General features: G+C 38.8%; 1 protein-coding gene across 1 annotated transcript in view; it reads left to right on the top strand.

Annotated features, from left to right (window-relative positions):
* The window catches only part of SYNE2 (spectrin repeat containing, nuclear envelope 2), a 366,194-nt gene that overhangs the window by 309,282 nt on the left and 42,347 nt on the right, over positions 1 to 14,565 (top strand). Inside the window, exons 94-98 of the mRNA XM_006864568.1 lie at positions 1,364 to 1,558; positions 3,809 to 3,934; positions 7,684 to 7,839; positions 9,593 to 9,751; positions 10,535 to 10,701. Of these exons, the coding sequence (XP_006864630.1) occupies positions 1,364 to 1,558; positions 3,809 to 3,934; positions 7,684 to 7,839; positions 9,593 to 9,751; positions 10,535 to 10,701 (803 nt within the window). The remainder of the gene's footprint in view (positions 1 to 1,363; positions 1,559 to 3,808; positions 3,935 to 7,683; positions 7,840 to 9,592; positions 9,752 to 10,534; positions 10,702 to 14,565) is intronic.

Here is a 14,565-nt window from a genome sequence, read left to right as displayed (position 1 = left end):
TCAAAATGTTTTGTAGTCTGTGTATTCCCTGAATTAGTGCCCTCCCATTTGTCCCTATTTTTTCATTGATGGCCTTCAGAATTCTGGGATTCACATTTAGGTCTTTAATTCATGTTGAGTTGGTTTTTGTATAAGGCGTGAGGTGAGGGTCTTGTTTTAGTCTTTTGCGTATTGTTTTCCAGTTCTGCCAGCACCATCTGTTGAAGAGACTATCACTTCCCCATGCGATATATTTAGGTACTTTGTCAAAAATCAGTTGGCTATATGTGGATGGGTTAATTTCTGGAGACTTGATTCTGTTCCATTGGTCAATATATCTTTCATTGTACCAATACCAAGCTGTTTTGACCACTGTAGCCATGTAATAAATTTTGAGGTCAGGGAGTGAGAGGTTTCCAACTTTATTCTTCTTCTTAAGGAGTGCTTTGCTTATCCTGGGTCTCTTTCTGTGGGTTTTTTTTTTAAAGCCAGCTTCCATTTTGAACACTGCCTACATTTTATCTCCCTTGAGAAAATTGAAAATGAAGGGAATGACCATACAGAAAAAATATATGTATAATTCTTTTTTTTCCTTTCCTGAGACTGCGTTTTTTGATAAGGATGACTCAACAGATTTTTTATCTCATGTTTTGCATTGTAAATAACTACGTTAAATCCTCTTTAAAGAAAAGCCTACATGATATTCAGATGGAATCTTTTTAAAGTTATCCCTTTATTGGCGTCTTGGTGTACAGCTATAGGATAAACACTGGACTGCTAAACGCAAGGTCAGTGGTTCAAATCCACCATCCATTCCTCTGAAACCCTATACAGGGTCACTATGAGTCAGAACCAACACAAAAGCTCTTAACAACAATAATCCCTTTATTGCATACATCAATGTACATGTTTATGTGCCTAGACAAGGCTTAAGTGTTTATTTTTTTGGTACTTCACTTTTTTTTTGTCCTCTTTTATATACGTAAGTATATTTGTTTAGAATCTGTGCATAGTTTATCTTTATGGGTTACAGTAAGTAAGCTAAATATTTCTTAACACTCTTAGAATCCATCTATCTTATAGGCTTTTATTCTTTGAAGTATATTTTTCATTTTTCTATGTTTCCACTCATTGTACTCAGAATCTTATGTCTTAACACTCTTAGAAATTACTTTAAGATCCTGTACTAGTATGCTATCCACTTGAAGTAAAGCATTAGCCTTTAATGTAAGTTGGATGTGTGTGTGTGTGTGTGTGCATAACTCTAACCAGATTTATATCAAATGTAATCTTTTTTTAAAAAAAGAGATCTAAGGAAATAATATATAATGCTTTGATCACATCAGAGGCATGAGCAAATCACTTTTCTTTTCTTTTGTTTTAGAATAAAGAAATTTCTTTTCAGAGAAGGAAAACAACCTATTCACTCACCATGGAAGCTGGGGAAAAGTTACTGAGCACAAGGAACCTGGAAACAAAAGAGTCAATTGCCAAGAAAATCAGACAGCTGCAGGACAGCTGGGAAGATACAGAGCTTCAGGTGAAAGAAACAGTTAGATGGTTGGAGAGCACCATAGAGGTGAGCCCATCATTGACTTTTCCCCTTTGTACTACTCAAACGTCAGCATATAAGATTGTGTTCACTATAAAATAGGAACCAATTATAAGAAGTCACAGTATTTTGAGTTTAGTAGAGGAACTCCCACTGATCCATGGGAGTTATGTCAATTACCTAATGTGCAGTAATGATATAACACAGGAAACGTTTGGCATTAAGTATACAATACTTGAGGTTCTAAATAGGTATTTACTTGTAGGAGACAGGAAATGTACACAAAGTTAATGTCCAACATACGGTGTGCCCTTGGGAGCAGTATATAAAAATAAGCACAGTGATACTTCATCTTTCTGCTGTCATCAGAGAATGCCCTTTTGCCACTTAAGTCAATTTCACGGATAATTTACATTTATACCTTTAAAACCCAAAATGTTTTATTTGGGAATCATTATTAGGGAAACTTATCACTGTATTGTAATGCTAAAATACTAAGTTATTTTCAAGGACTCAGAACTCCACAACCCTAAACCTTGTGGGTTATTTAAAAGTTCTTATGTGGTTTTTATAGTGGTAGTTATTTTTAACCCTTTCTTCTTAACAATAAGCTATCAATTTTCACTTTTTATTTCTCTGAGAATGACCGCTCCTAGCACCCCACTCCGCTCTCTAATCTGTTCTGTGTTCCAAAACCAGATAAACCAAGCTTGTCAGAGATGTCTTTCAAAATCCAGAGTAAATATGTGCTGAGTTAGAGTCTGAGCATCTCTCCTAGGAGTAAAGATCTGAGTCTTATTTGTTATGTGGACTATGTGAAATTCATTTATTCAGCAATCGCTTTAAGGAGTACCTGCTATGTTGAATGCATAATGGTGAATACAATTCATTATGTGGTGGGAGAAATAGAACACATAGTTTTTCTTTCTTTGTGGTCCAACTCCAGTTGTTTGAGTTTGCTAGACTAGTGAGCTCCACTTAAAGTGAGACATTACCAGAGAACTGGACCAACCAAAGTAGGTTTTAAGTATCAAAGGTGCTGAAGAATAGAATGTTTCTATCTCTGGTAGCCTAGTGGACTACAAGCTGAGCTGCTAGCCACAAGATCAGCAGTTCAAATCTACCAGCTGCTCTGAGGGAGAAAGATGAGACTTTCAGCTCCTGTAAAGATTTACAGCCTCAGAAACTCTGTGCAGGGTCACTCTGAGTTGAAATCTACTCCATGGCACATAAGAACAACAACAACTGAGAAGACATTTGCACTAATGAATCACTTATAAATGCATGCTTGAAAATGCAGCCAAGTATTTGCTGTGTGATGTATGTAAGGCTTGAGGAAAAGAAATGGCATGAAAGAATGATACTATAAATGGATACTACAGTCGTTAGGTTCACCCTCAACTATGAGTATCCTGTGGTCAGTCAGAACCTCTCTTAACCTCAGCTTTCTCAAATAACACGTGCCCCGTCTGTCATGCAAAGTTATTGTAATTATCATGACATATTAAAGCTGAAACTGCTGTGTGAATGGCAAAGTGCTTTAAAAGAAGGCAGCCATCAGTCACGGTGAAAAATGGAGACGTGGAGCTTGAAAGTGAAGGGTCACTAAAGGAAGTTCTAGAGAGGGCAAGAGCTATAGGGATGATGTTAGAAGAAGAGATGAAAATTGGTTGAGTGCTTTTGCTTTATGTTGCTATTATAGCATATGCCATTCAGCTGTCAATGCAAAAAAATTAATCCTTACGAAAGTGTTTCAGATATGGACGCTTTCAAAATTAAAATAGAAATAAAAGTAGATAGATCAGAGCTATGGAACAGGAAGAAGAAGTATTTTATAGCAAAGGCCAGCCTAGTGGTTGACTTGAGCCACATGTACGGTTACAAAGAGGCACTGAGCCACCCTGGTCTGTTCTTCTAGAAGATTGTCTGCTTCAAGACAAAGAATTAGTCCCTGGGTGGTACAAACAGTTAACATACTTGGCTGCTAACCAGAAATAGGAAAGTTTGAGTCCATCCCAAGGCACCTCTTCAGAAAGGCCAGAATAAATCAGCCAGTTCTACTCTGACATGCCTTATGTGTTATGTGGAATACGTGGAATATGTGAAACTCATGATGTTGTCACCCTGACTTGTAATTGACTCCACAGCAACTGTTTATATATACACTTTATAAAACCACATTTAATAGTAAAACCGTATGGATCAAATGAATTTTTATTTTTCTAAAGTTCAGTCTTAAAGAACAAAGTACTTACTAATAATACTATTTTCAAATAGACTTGGGAGCAGTGTGAAAAGAAAATCAAGGAGTTGAAAAGCAGGCTGCAAGTTTTAAAGGCAAAAACTCAAGATCCTCTCCCAGAGCTTCATGAGGATCTCCAACAAGAAATGGAGCTGATTAAGGTATTGAAATCTGAAGTGGTGTTCAAAGTTATCACTGAGCTGTTCTCTGAGTACTTCAAGTGTTTGTTTGTCTTTCCATTGAAACTGTGTTTTCGTGTTCAGTCGGAAAACATTTTTCCTATTTTCTAACATAGCATCCTAATCTCTTAAAGCACTGGCATCAGTGCTCTTAGAAATTCGTTTGTGGACCTGAGATTAATTTATGCAGAAATTAACTTAGAATCGTATAAGTTTTATCCTTCCGGTTGTCTTTCTACCTGTTCCTCCTCATTAATGTAAGTTGACCTCTAGGATTACTTTGAAAGCTGTTCCGTTTAAAATGAGAGTCAGTATGACTAAAGAATTTGTTTTCAGAAGCCCAGGAGGTTGGGTTTTTTGCTCATGTATGATATTTTCATAAAACTTGCCAAATGATACTTTGCCTAATTGGTATCACACTCACAAGCACCTAAGGAGAGAGGCCAAGAGCATTGAGTTAATGCAGTCCATGACTGGTTTCCATAATGGTTCCAGGTAACCTAAAGCTTCCCGACTCCATAGTTCTCATTCATAATTCACTTGGAGTTTTGGGGCAGCATTGTAGGATAAGCACTGGACTGCTAATTGCACAGTTGGTGGTTCAGACCCACCAGGCATTATTGGACTGTTTAGGGTGTTTCTTACTTTTTGCTGTTTTGAAAAATTGCTAATGTGGCTACCTAAATCCATAAAATTTGTTGAAAAATTGAGTCCAAATAGATGAACAGTTTTATTTAAAAATTTTTTTTAAATAAGTAAGAGAGTCTCATGGTTCAACATATAGAAGGTGTACAAGGTGTAGATGAAATTTTTTCTCCTAAACCCCTTCCACAGTTCTTCTCAATTTAATGTGCAATCTTCCAAAGATACTCTGTGCATATACAGACTGATATTTATTTATATGCATAAGACTGTTTGCTTCCCTCTGTCTTGGGAGGGCAGGGCAGAGAACTAGTCCTGCTGGTGAGTGACTTCACAGGCCGAGTCCGGAGTGCTGTGATGCTTGTACAGGCCAGTGACCGTGGAACTAACTCCCCACTTAAGCCATCAGACAGCTATACATGCAATGGCACAAGTTGTAGGAATCTTTGAAATTTGCCATCGCTTTAAATTATAGACAACTCATCTTCTTAGATTAGGAAAGGGCAACTTGTCTAGCTGACATCTTTTTCCCTTTTGTAATTAGTTTGGTAGCAAATTCGGGGTATTTTAATTGAAAGCCTGAAGCATGATTTCTGAAATCTTGCTCAATATAGTGATTGCTGTGATAAAATTCCACAGTAGAGCTCTCTGTACATAGTGCTTGGTTCTTTGCTTTTTTCACTTAGTGTTTCTGAACATCTTAAAGCTTGTGAATGCATATCACCCAATTGCTTTCATTTCCATCATGCATTTTGGCATCTGAGGACTTACCATGTAGCAGGCACTGTGCTAGGTGCTGAATGATGTGTTGTTGAGTGATGCTGTCACGATCCCTGCCAATGTATACCAGAGACAAAGACTAACGAAATCATTGTACACTCGGCATAAATACATACGTCTCTGTGTGTATGTGAGTTATGTGTGAATAATTCTAAGCCTGGTGAGTGTTAGTAAAGGCACCCCAACATTGTCTGATGTCTCGGGAAGGTTCCCCCGAGGAAGTAACTTTGTGGCCGAAAATGATTCAGTAGGAATTAACTAAATATATTTGTGGAAATATCTAGGTGAGGGAGTGAGGAGCAGTCCTTATGAGTAGTTATTAAGGAAATGTAGATTTAATTTAAAGATGAAGTGGAGTCCTTGTGTGGTGCTAGACCATAGGATAAGGGAACAGCTTTCAAAGTAATCCTAGAGGTCAACTTACATTAATAAGGAGGCACAGGTAGAAAGACAACCAGAAGGAAGATTCTAATTTTCTGCATAAGTTATTCTCAGGTCCACAAACGAATTTCAAAGAGCACTGATGCCAGCTCCTTAAGAGATTAGGATGCTACGTTAGAAAATAGGGGAAAAGTAGGGTAAGGAGTGGGCTGCTAACCACAAAGTCAGTGGTTCAAAGCCACCTGCCACTCCTCAGAAAACCCTATACAGGGTCACTAGGAGTTGGAACTAACTCAATGGCACATAACAAGAAGAAATCATTAAATATATTAAACTTGCCCACTAATTTATAAAACACAATGCCAAAAAGCCTGGGGTGCTTCATCCCTATGAGGACATATTTTGGCAGTAATTCTTAAGAATTCTAAAAATGTCCATATTCAAAAGTTTTACATCTGTTAATTATCCTATAAAATTGATTTAAAGGTGCCTGCCTGCCTGCCCTTTAGGCACCAGAGCTCTGCCCAGGAATGTCTGAGTTTCCTGAATGCATTTTGGTATTTGATGGAAAACTTTGCTTCAAGCTCAGGGGGTTCTGGGTCTCCTCTAGTTACTTTAATTTTTGTCATGAAATCAATTCCAACTTATAGTGACCCGTTGTAGGATTTCAGTGACTGATTTTTCAGAAGTAGATTGCCAGACCTTTCTTCCAAGGCTTCTCTAGCTGGACTCCTTTCAATTAAGAGACAAGAGCGTTAATTTCTGGTGCCTCCCAGAACTCTTTAAAATCCATGAGTGGGCTATCACAGCTTGGAAACTGGTCACCTGCGAATTTGCTCTCATTGACTTTACTGGGCTTGTGAAGTTAAAATGAGTAACAAACAATTAATGATTTCCCTTCTGATAAAAAATATGACTTCTTAATCTCCACACTACTGCTAGAAAGAATTCTCCTAGCCATTTTATGAAATGTAAATTCTCATTGGCACATTGAAAAATAATAGCAATGTAGCTTTTGGTTGTCTCAAAATCAGTTAGAGTTAGCACCTTGTTATTGTTGGTACCTCTCAGACTTCTCTCTGATGTAAATGGAATAGTCTTCTTCTTCTTTTTTTTAAATGTAATATTCTTGCAGAGTTTGTCTGATAGGTATGAATGGAGAACCACAAAATGTGCCAAACGATGAAGATTTGAAGAACTGTAGGCACAATAAAAATCTGGGTTATTTTAACACTCTGAATGTTTTGACTAGTTCCTTTTACCTCCCTTGTTGTGAGATTAATTCTCTCAATTTAGTGTTAGGATTTAGAAAGTTTGATTTTGACTGATACTTGCTTTACAATGTAAATGTGTCCATGGCCAGTGATCCTGTTCTGCTAACCAGTCACTGCCAGTTGTTAGGGACTATTTCTTTTCTCTTCCATTACACTCATTCTTTTTGATAGCTAACCAAAAATAATAAGTTATCCCCCCTGTTTTTGTTATATGTTTGCCAGAATTGCAACAACACATTTCTTAGGACTTCTAAAAATGGCAAATCACACTGTATACAGCAGTTCTGAAATGTAGTTTCAGGATTAAAATAATGTGTGTGTGTGTTTCTAAACTACAAAAGTACTTTCCTTTAAAGAAAGCTAAAGGCCTACATGACTTTCAAATTGAATTAATTATATAAAGCTCCAAGCCACCTGAGGAAATGAAAACTTAAAGTAGAAAAAGAATTTTCCTTTGAAGAAAAGGTGGCGAAGAACTGGTCTACCGAAAACGCAGATGCTGACGGTGTGGTGGGCGGTTTCTCACTCAGGAGGCCCCTCCCACGTCCGGCCTCCCCTCCCCCAGAGCCCAATCAAAGGATTAGCCAACAGGTTTGGAAACTACAGCAGCTTGAGTTGAAGCCCTTTTTACCCCCTTGTTGTGTTTAAATGCAGGAACTAGAGAAGTCTTTGGCTAACTGGACTCAGAACTTGAAAGAACTTCCCACTATGAAGGCTGACCTAACCCAGCGCATTCTTATGGAGGACGTGATGATTTTGAAGGAGCAAATAGAGCATTTGCACAGACAATGGGAGGACCTCTGCTTAAGAGTAAGTCAGCTAACTGCAGGGCACAGCTGTTGGAGTTTACTGAAATCTCACCCAAGGCCAGACAGAGTAAAAAGGAGCTTGATTTCCTTGAACTGGGAGCCCTTTCCAATTGGCGCCCAGGCCGATGCTATTCCTTTAGAAGGCAACAACCTGGTTTACCAGATTTGACCCTTTGTCTCTCCAGCACATAATGCTGGTACACTTGTTAGTGAGTTTTTTACAAAACACCTAAAGTAGGGGGCAAGCCGCAGTTATGAGAAGAAGCCTAGACTCTGCAGATGCCTAGACCCTAACTGGTGTATTCGAACCAGGACTCAGGGAAGAAGGTGCTGAGTGGGCCTTCCCATAGTCTCTTCTGGGCCAGGCGAGAACAGCATGAGTTTTACTCAGTGCAGGGCACAGGGACATTTTATGAAAGTATGAGAGCTCGGCCTGCACGTGCACTCAGATGTTTATATTCAGGTAGACTGCTTGGAACGCTCTCTAAAAGAAATCATGTATGGCTGCACTTTGTATCACAGCTGATCATCTCTGTTTACTAAGAATGGGGCTGTGGTCAGAGTCTTACGTGCGTTTGTGACAAGATTAGGGTGGAATTAAAAGGGTTAGATAGTCTTAAGGATCTTTGTTTAAAGTACATATAATTCTAAGAAAAATAAAGCCCTTGATCTCATTTTTGAGAATTAAGGAGAAACAGTATTTAAAAGTTGAAATTCAGACACTTTTGAATGTATTTTAATAAAGTGAAAACATGACATTTTCCCCTTCTTGATTTTAGTATTTAATATTCACAATGCACCCTAATTTTAAATGTTCTCTGAGAATTTTTATTCAAATTTCATATAAAAGAAAATGTTTAGAATATGTGAAAACTATCCTGAATATTAAGGTAGAGTCAAAGACTGGGGTCCAGATGTTCCTAATTGTTGCCATTCTGAAACCAATCAGAATGACGCAATGCAAACTGCCAGGGTTTTTAAAAAGCTGCCCTGAAGATTGGAAACAGGGCTAGTTTTTAAAGCTTTTGTCGTTCTTTCTTTTTTAAAAAATACATTTGGCTGGAGAGGATGTACAAACAATATTTTTTCCTAGCTCTGAAAGGAGTAGATGTTTTTGTGTAATAACAGGACAGATTCAGTTTATCCTTGGTTTTCCCATATGTAAATTGGGATGTTAAACTTTCCGGGAGAAACACAAGGAGTTGCTGAAACTCGAAGATGCTAAAAATTTTAAGATGTGGGAATACTTTTATACATTTAGAAAGGTTGATTTGTGTTCTTGAAACTTAATACGAATGTAAGTAAAAAAAATTTGAGAGTTGTAAATGATCCTGGAGTAAGCAGTCAATAACTATATGAAAGAACAATGAACAGAGCGAATTAGAATAGCACCGAGTGAGAATCTTTCTAACCCTACTTCTTTCCAGTTCTCAGTACTGCAGAAGAGTTGTCATTGCATTGACTCAGACTCATGGTGACCATTGTATATAAAAGAAGAAAGGCAATGTTGCCTGGCTCTGAAACAACCTTCCAATCAGTCACACTTTCATTACGTTCCTTTCTTGACATTTATCAAAAGTGTAGTAAACTTCTGCTGATGTTAATCCCTAGGTATTTAAAAGGCAAAAAAGATAAAACGCTTATGTCTCTGGAGACACTGATTGAAATTCGTATTCCTTTTGGTGGGGGAATGAAAGGAAGGAGGAAATGCTTTTCTAGCCATACTCAGCTGCCAACTCCATTTTCATTTATAGGTGGCTCTCCGCAAACAGGAGATCGAAGACAAACTCAATTCATGGGTTGTGTTCAATGAAAAGAATAAAGACTTGTGTGCATGGCTGGTGCAGATGGAAAACAAAGTTCTCCAGACAGCTGATATTAGTCTTGAAGAAATGATTGAAAAGTTACAGAAGGTAAGCAGAAGTATCCAGGTGGATACCATTATGACCACCAGTGAATTCTGAGCCACAGCCTCAAAGCAATATAATGTTACCGATGTGTTTCTAATAGCATTTAAGATATTTAAAAGAGCTCTCCCACTATGTTTAATGGTGAGAATTCCAGAGAGACAGGAAGCGGAAGCATGGGACTGTTGCGGTGGCCGTGTTGCTGTGTACGGCGGGGATTTGATTTTCTCTTGGTTTGAAGGTCTGACCAGGAAAGAGGCTCCCATTTACTTGAATGTCAATTCACACCTCAAGTTAGCATTTCTGGCCATTTCATTGTTAAGGAGTTCTCCTTGCCAAAGGAGAGAGGTCAACAACACTGACATCATTTTGAAATAGTCACTAATCCCCACAGGGAAGGGAGCTAAGAGCCTTCCTACTGCAGATACCGGAACCTCAGAGACCACCAGGAAATCTCAGAAAAACTCTTACTGATATTAAGCAAATTTTGTTATGTTCCATACTGTAGTCAGGTTTCCTCATCTTTCCAGGTGGGTTAAATTAGAAGGATCTGAGATAGGGAGGGAACCAGGGCTATTGGGTTAAGAAAGTAATTCCTGCCTGACATTTCACACAGTTGCCTAGTGACAGTTGCTTAACATTTCAGTTATCTACTGAAGAGTTAGACTAACAGGATTGTGATTTTTTTTTTTTTTTTAACATTTTAAAAAATTCCTCAGGCTTGAGGAAAACTACAAACTACAAATTGTCAGTAGTAATTGAGGCTTCATGTGTTTATGCCTTTGCCAGGATTGCATGGAAGAAATTAACCTGTTTAGTGAAAACAAGATCCAGTTAAAGCAAATGGGTGACCAGTTGATCAAGGCAAGCAACAAGACAAGAGCAGCTGAGATTGATGACAAGTTCAACAAAATTAATGACCGTTGGCAACATCTTTTTGATGTCATTGGATCAAGGTAAGAAATGGTCTAAACATGATTCTTACTCCCTTCATACAGATACTCTGATCTAGTGGATTGTATCCAATCTCGTCTAAGATAATCTAGCATTTTATATATATATATACACACACATAATTTATATATTTAATATATAATGTATATAATTTATATATGTTTATATGTGTGTTTATGTATTTATTTACATATATAAAAAGTGCTAAATTATCTTAGATGAGATTGGACACAATCCACTAGATCAGAGACAATTATATGTATATATTTACACATAAAGGCAGTTTGATAAAATTGAATGGAAATGCTTACTCCTACATTGTTACCAAGTCAATTGTTGATTCCAACTCATGGTGACCCCATGTATGTCACAGGACATGTATGCTCCATTGGTTTTTAAAGGCTATGATCTGTCAGATGCAGATCACTGGGTCTTTCTTCCGAAGCACCTTTGGATAGGTTTGAAACACCAAACCTTTCAGTTAGTGTTCAACTGTCTATGTCACCCATGGACTCCCTACATTGCTGCTGTCATGTGCTATCAAGTCTGATTCATAACAACCCTGTGTGACAAAGTAGAACTGCCCATTGGATTTCCTACGCTGTAGGCTTTAAGTGGGAGGAGTCCTGGTGAGGTGCTGTGGGTTAATACGCTGGACTGCAAGGTCGGTTTGAACCACAAGGTCGGCGGTTGAAGCTCACCAGCTGCTCCTCGGAAACTCTATTCAGGGTCGCTGTAGGTCAGCACTGACTCAATGGCACTTAACAACAACAGGCTTTAAGGGAGCAGATACCCCGGTCTTTTCCCCATAGAGCAGCTAGTGGGTTCAAACTGCTAACCTTTTGGTTGGCAGCCAAGTGCTTACCCACTGTGCTACCAGGAATCTTCCCTACATTATTAGAAGATTATAGTTTAGTGTGTCCCACTCTAATATCCTACTGGCTTAGAGTTTCACATGAAATAGATTAATTTTCAATGAGAATTGGAGACTTAATGTAAGAAGAGAATTTGAGGAGCTATTATTGAGAAATTCTATCTGTGCTTTAGGATTTGCCCATCCCCCAGATGAAATCATGCTTGCCTGCTCCCTCTTCTGTGTAGCAAAATACAAGTAGGTCAGAGCAGGGACAGAGTCCCACCACAGGAAGTTGGCATACTCCAGGCAGGGATTCTGAGTGTGTGTCAGGACACAAATTACTTGATGGGCATCTTATCTGAAAGTGTGACCTTAGGAACCATGGATGTGACTACATATCAAAGTTGTATTCTCTTGTGCTGCTCATTTTTTCTCCCTTTACAAAATAATGATGGTGATGCCCAAAGCTTTAAAATGTGTTCTGTCTTCACATTCTCCAATGACAAAACCCCAACCCAAGTATTGTTTAATTGCAACCTGGTATACAAAGAACAGTCACTTAGCCTTCAGACCACTGATGCAGCTTTATGGTTCCACTGGCCAAAAGAGCCTTTTACATAATAGATGTTTGAATATATGTGTAATGTGGAATATATAGGCAACAGACTGTAAGGTGAATGAAGAATTGGGGAGTAAAGAAAATATGATACTCCTTTATAATCTGGCATTTCCTTTATGGCATAGTTTACTGGAAACCATAAATGAACCCGATTGAATCAGCAAAGGCATGGGGCTAAGTGCTCTGAGAATTACAGACAGGAAGGAAGATGAGTCCATTACATAAGTCTCCGGGTTACAAATGAATGAATGCCCAACTAAAGGACAACTTGTACTTGTCCTTTGTTGTTGTTAAGTGCTGTCAAATCTGTTCTGACTTACAGCAACCCTGTATAGGATTTCCAAGGAATTGTTGTTATTAAGTGCCATCGAGTTGATTATGACTCTTAGTGACCCTACATACTGGTTCTGAGGAGTGACTGGTGGGTTTGAACTGCTGACCTTGTAGTTAACAGTCCAGTGCTTATCCTACAGAGCCACACCTGGACTTGGTCCTTTAATGTTATGTAAACTTGTCATTGCTGATTGAACCAACCTCTTACTTGCAACAAATTCATCACCGTCGTCTTTGTGCAGCTTTCAAACAATTGAAAAGGTTTTGAGCACTAAACCAACCAGAACTAAACCTGTAGCTGTCCAGTTGATCGCAACCCTATGTTGTTGTTGTTAAGTGCTGTCGAGTCGCTTCTGACTCATAATGAACCCATATAGGATTTCTGAGGAGTGGCTAGTGAGTTTGAACCGCTGACCTTGAAGTTCAAATTGACCTTATTGTCGAGTGCTGATCCTACATTGCCATACCAGGAGTCCAATAACAACCCTGTAGAACGTAGTAAAAGTGTCCCGTAGGATTTCCAAATCTCACAGAAGCAGACTGCCACGTCTTTCTCCCATGGAGCAGCTGGTGAGTTTGAACCACTGACCACTTGATTTGCAACCGAGTGCTTTAACCACTGTGCCACTAGTATGCCTTCCTTGCACTAAAAGTAAGGCAAAATAAGAACTGTATGCACATTTTCCAACTTAACTACAAATTTAATTTAAAGACACACTTTGGAAAGGATTTTGTTTGTAATACAGGGACTGTGTGTACATTAGTGGAACCGTATATCTGAGCAGTTGTAAAGCCAAGTGGTCGCAGCAGGGTGAAGGAAGGGACTAGGACAAGCTTTACAGAAGGGTAGTATTCCCAGATGGTCCAGAATGAGGAGCTGGGATTCTTGACAGTTACTGGTGGCAGAGGGGAGAGACATATGGTGTGAGCAAAAAGGCAGATGAGTAGAGCAGTTTAAATGCCATTCAGGAAATGACAAAGAAGCCCCTCTGGCTCAAGTGTAGGATATGTAACTAGGAAGATAGAAAGGGGCCAAGAGCTCAAATCTAGCCTAAGTATTTGAGTACCTACATAGTCTTAGTCATTCATGGTTTCTTAGCAATACAGGGCCCAATGGAGCCAAATATAAGAATGGTTTGGCTAGCAGCGCAGACTGAGTTGATGTAACTGCTTTCTAGTGCCAATCGGAAAAAAAATATATTTACAAGAACCCATGGGCAAGAAAAGGGTTTAAAAGAACATAAATTTTGGAGGCCATTCCTGAGTCCACAACTGACTCACTAAGGAAACTTGAGTAAGACTCAGTTTCCAAATCTGCAGACTGCCTACAACGCAGCGTACCTCAGAGACCTCTGTGAGGACGAGCACCATGCACTGCACAGTGGGCTCAGGGACAGCATGTAGGAGCTGGCACTGATAGTGCGACTGTTACTGTTTTTCTCTAAGAAGACAAAGTGACATGTTTGTTGAAAAGGATTCCCTCACTTGTGTCTTTTCCTCGAAACCTGTGTCTTTGACTCTTTGAACACTGCTTTGGGTGTTTTTTGAAATGAATCAGGAATCAGTGCATAAAAACAGCTTGCCTTCTAGTGGTTAAACTGGACTAGTATGTCTCGGTCATCATTGTCTTTTATCGGAAGGCCTCTTGGGCACCTAGCACTAATCATGGAATGATGGCATTGCACCCACTCATGGTTCTGAAGCAAGATCTAAAGTATGTGTCTTGAAGACTAGAATAACAGTTTATTCTTTTTGGGGGAGCAGGGGGTGTGGAATTATACATAGCGAAGCGTACACCCATTTTACCACTTTCTGTATGTACAGCTCTGTGACGTAGGTCACATTCTTCACGTTGGATCACCATTTTTGCTATACTTATTCAACCTGTATGCTGAGTAAGTAATCTGAGAAGCTAGGTTGTGTGAAGAAAAATGTGGCTTTTTCATTGTCTTCCCAAATTACTTCATCACTATTAACTTCGACTCATTGTACCCAAAATGTCTCATCTGTACTTTAGAGTTAGTGTTGTCAGTTTGATGCTGTATAAATTTTTTTTTT

This window comes from Chrysochloris asiatica, unplaced genomic scaffold (assembly GCF_000296735.1).
Source record: "Chrysochloris asiatica unplaced genomic scaffold, ChrAsi1.0 scaffold00067, whole genome shotgun sequence".
NCBI lineage: Eukaryota > Metazoa > Chordata > Mammalia > Afrosoricida > Chrysochloridae > Chrysochloris > Chrysochloris asiatica.
The sequence above is the reverse complement of the archived record's forward strand: the minus strand, read 5'-3'. Positions and strand labels throughout refer to the sequence as shown.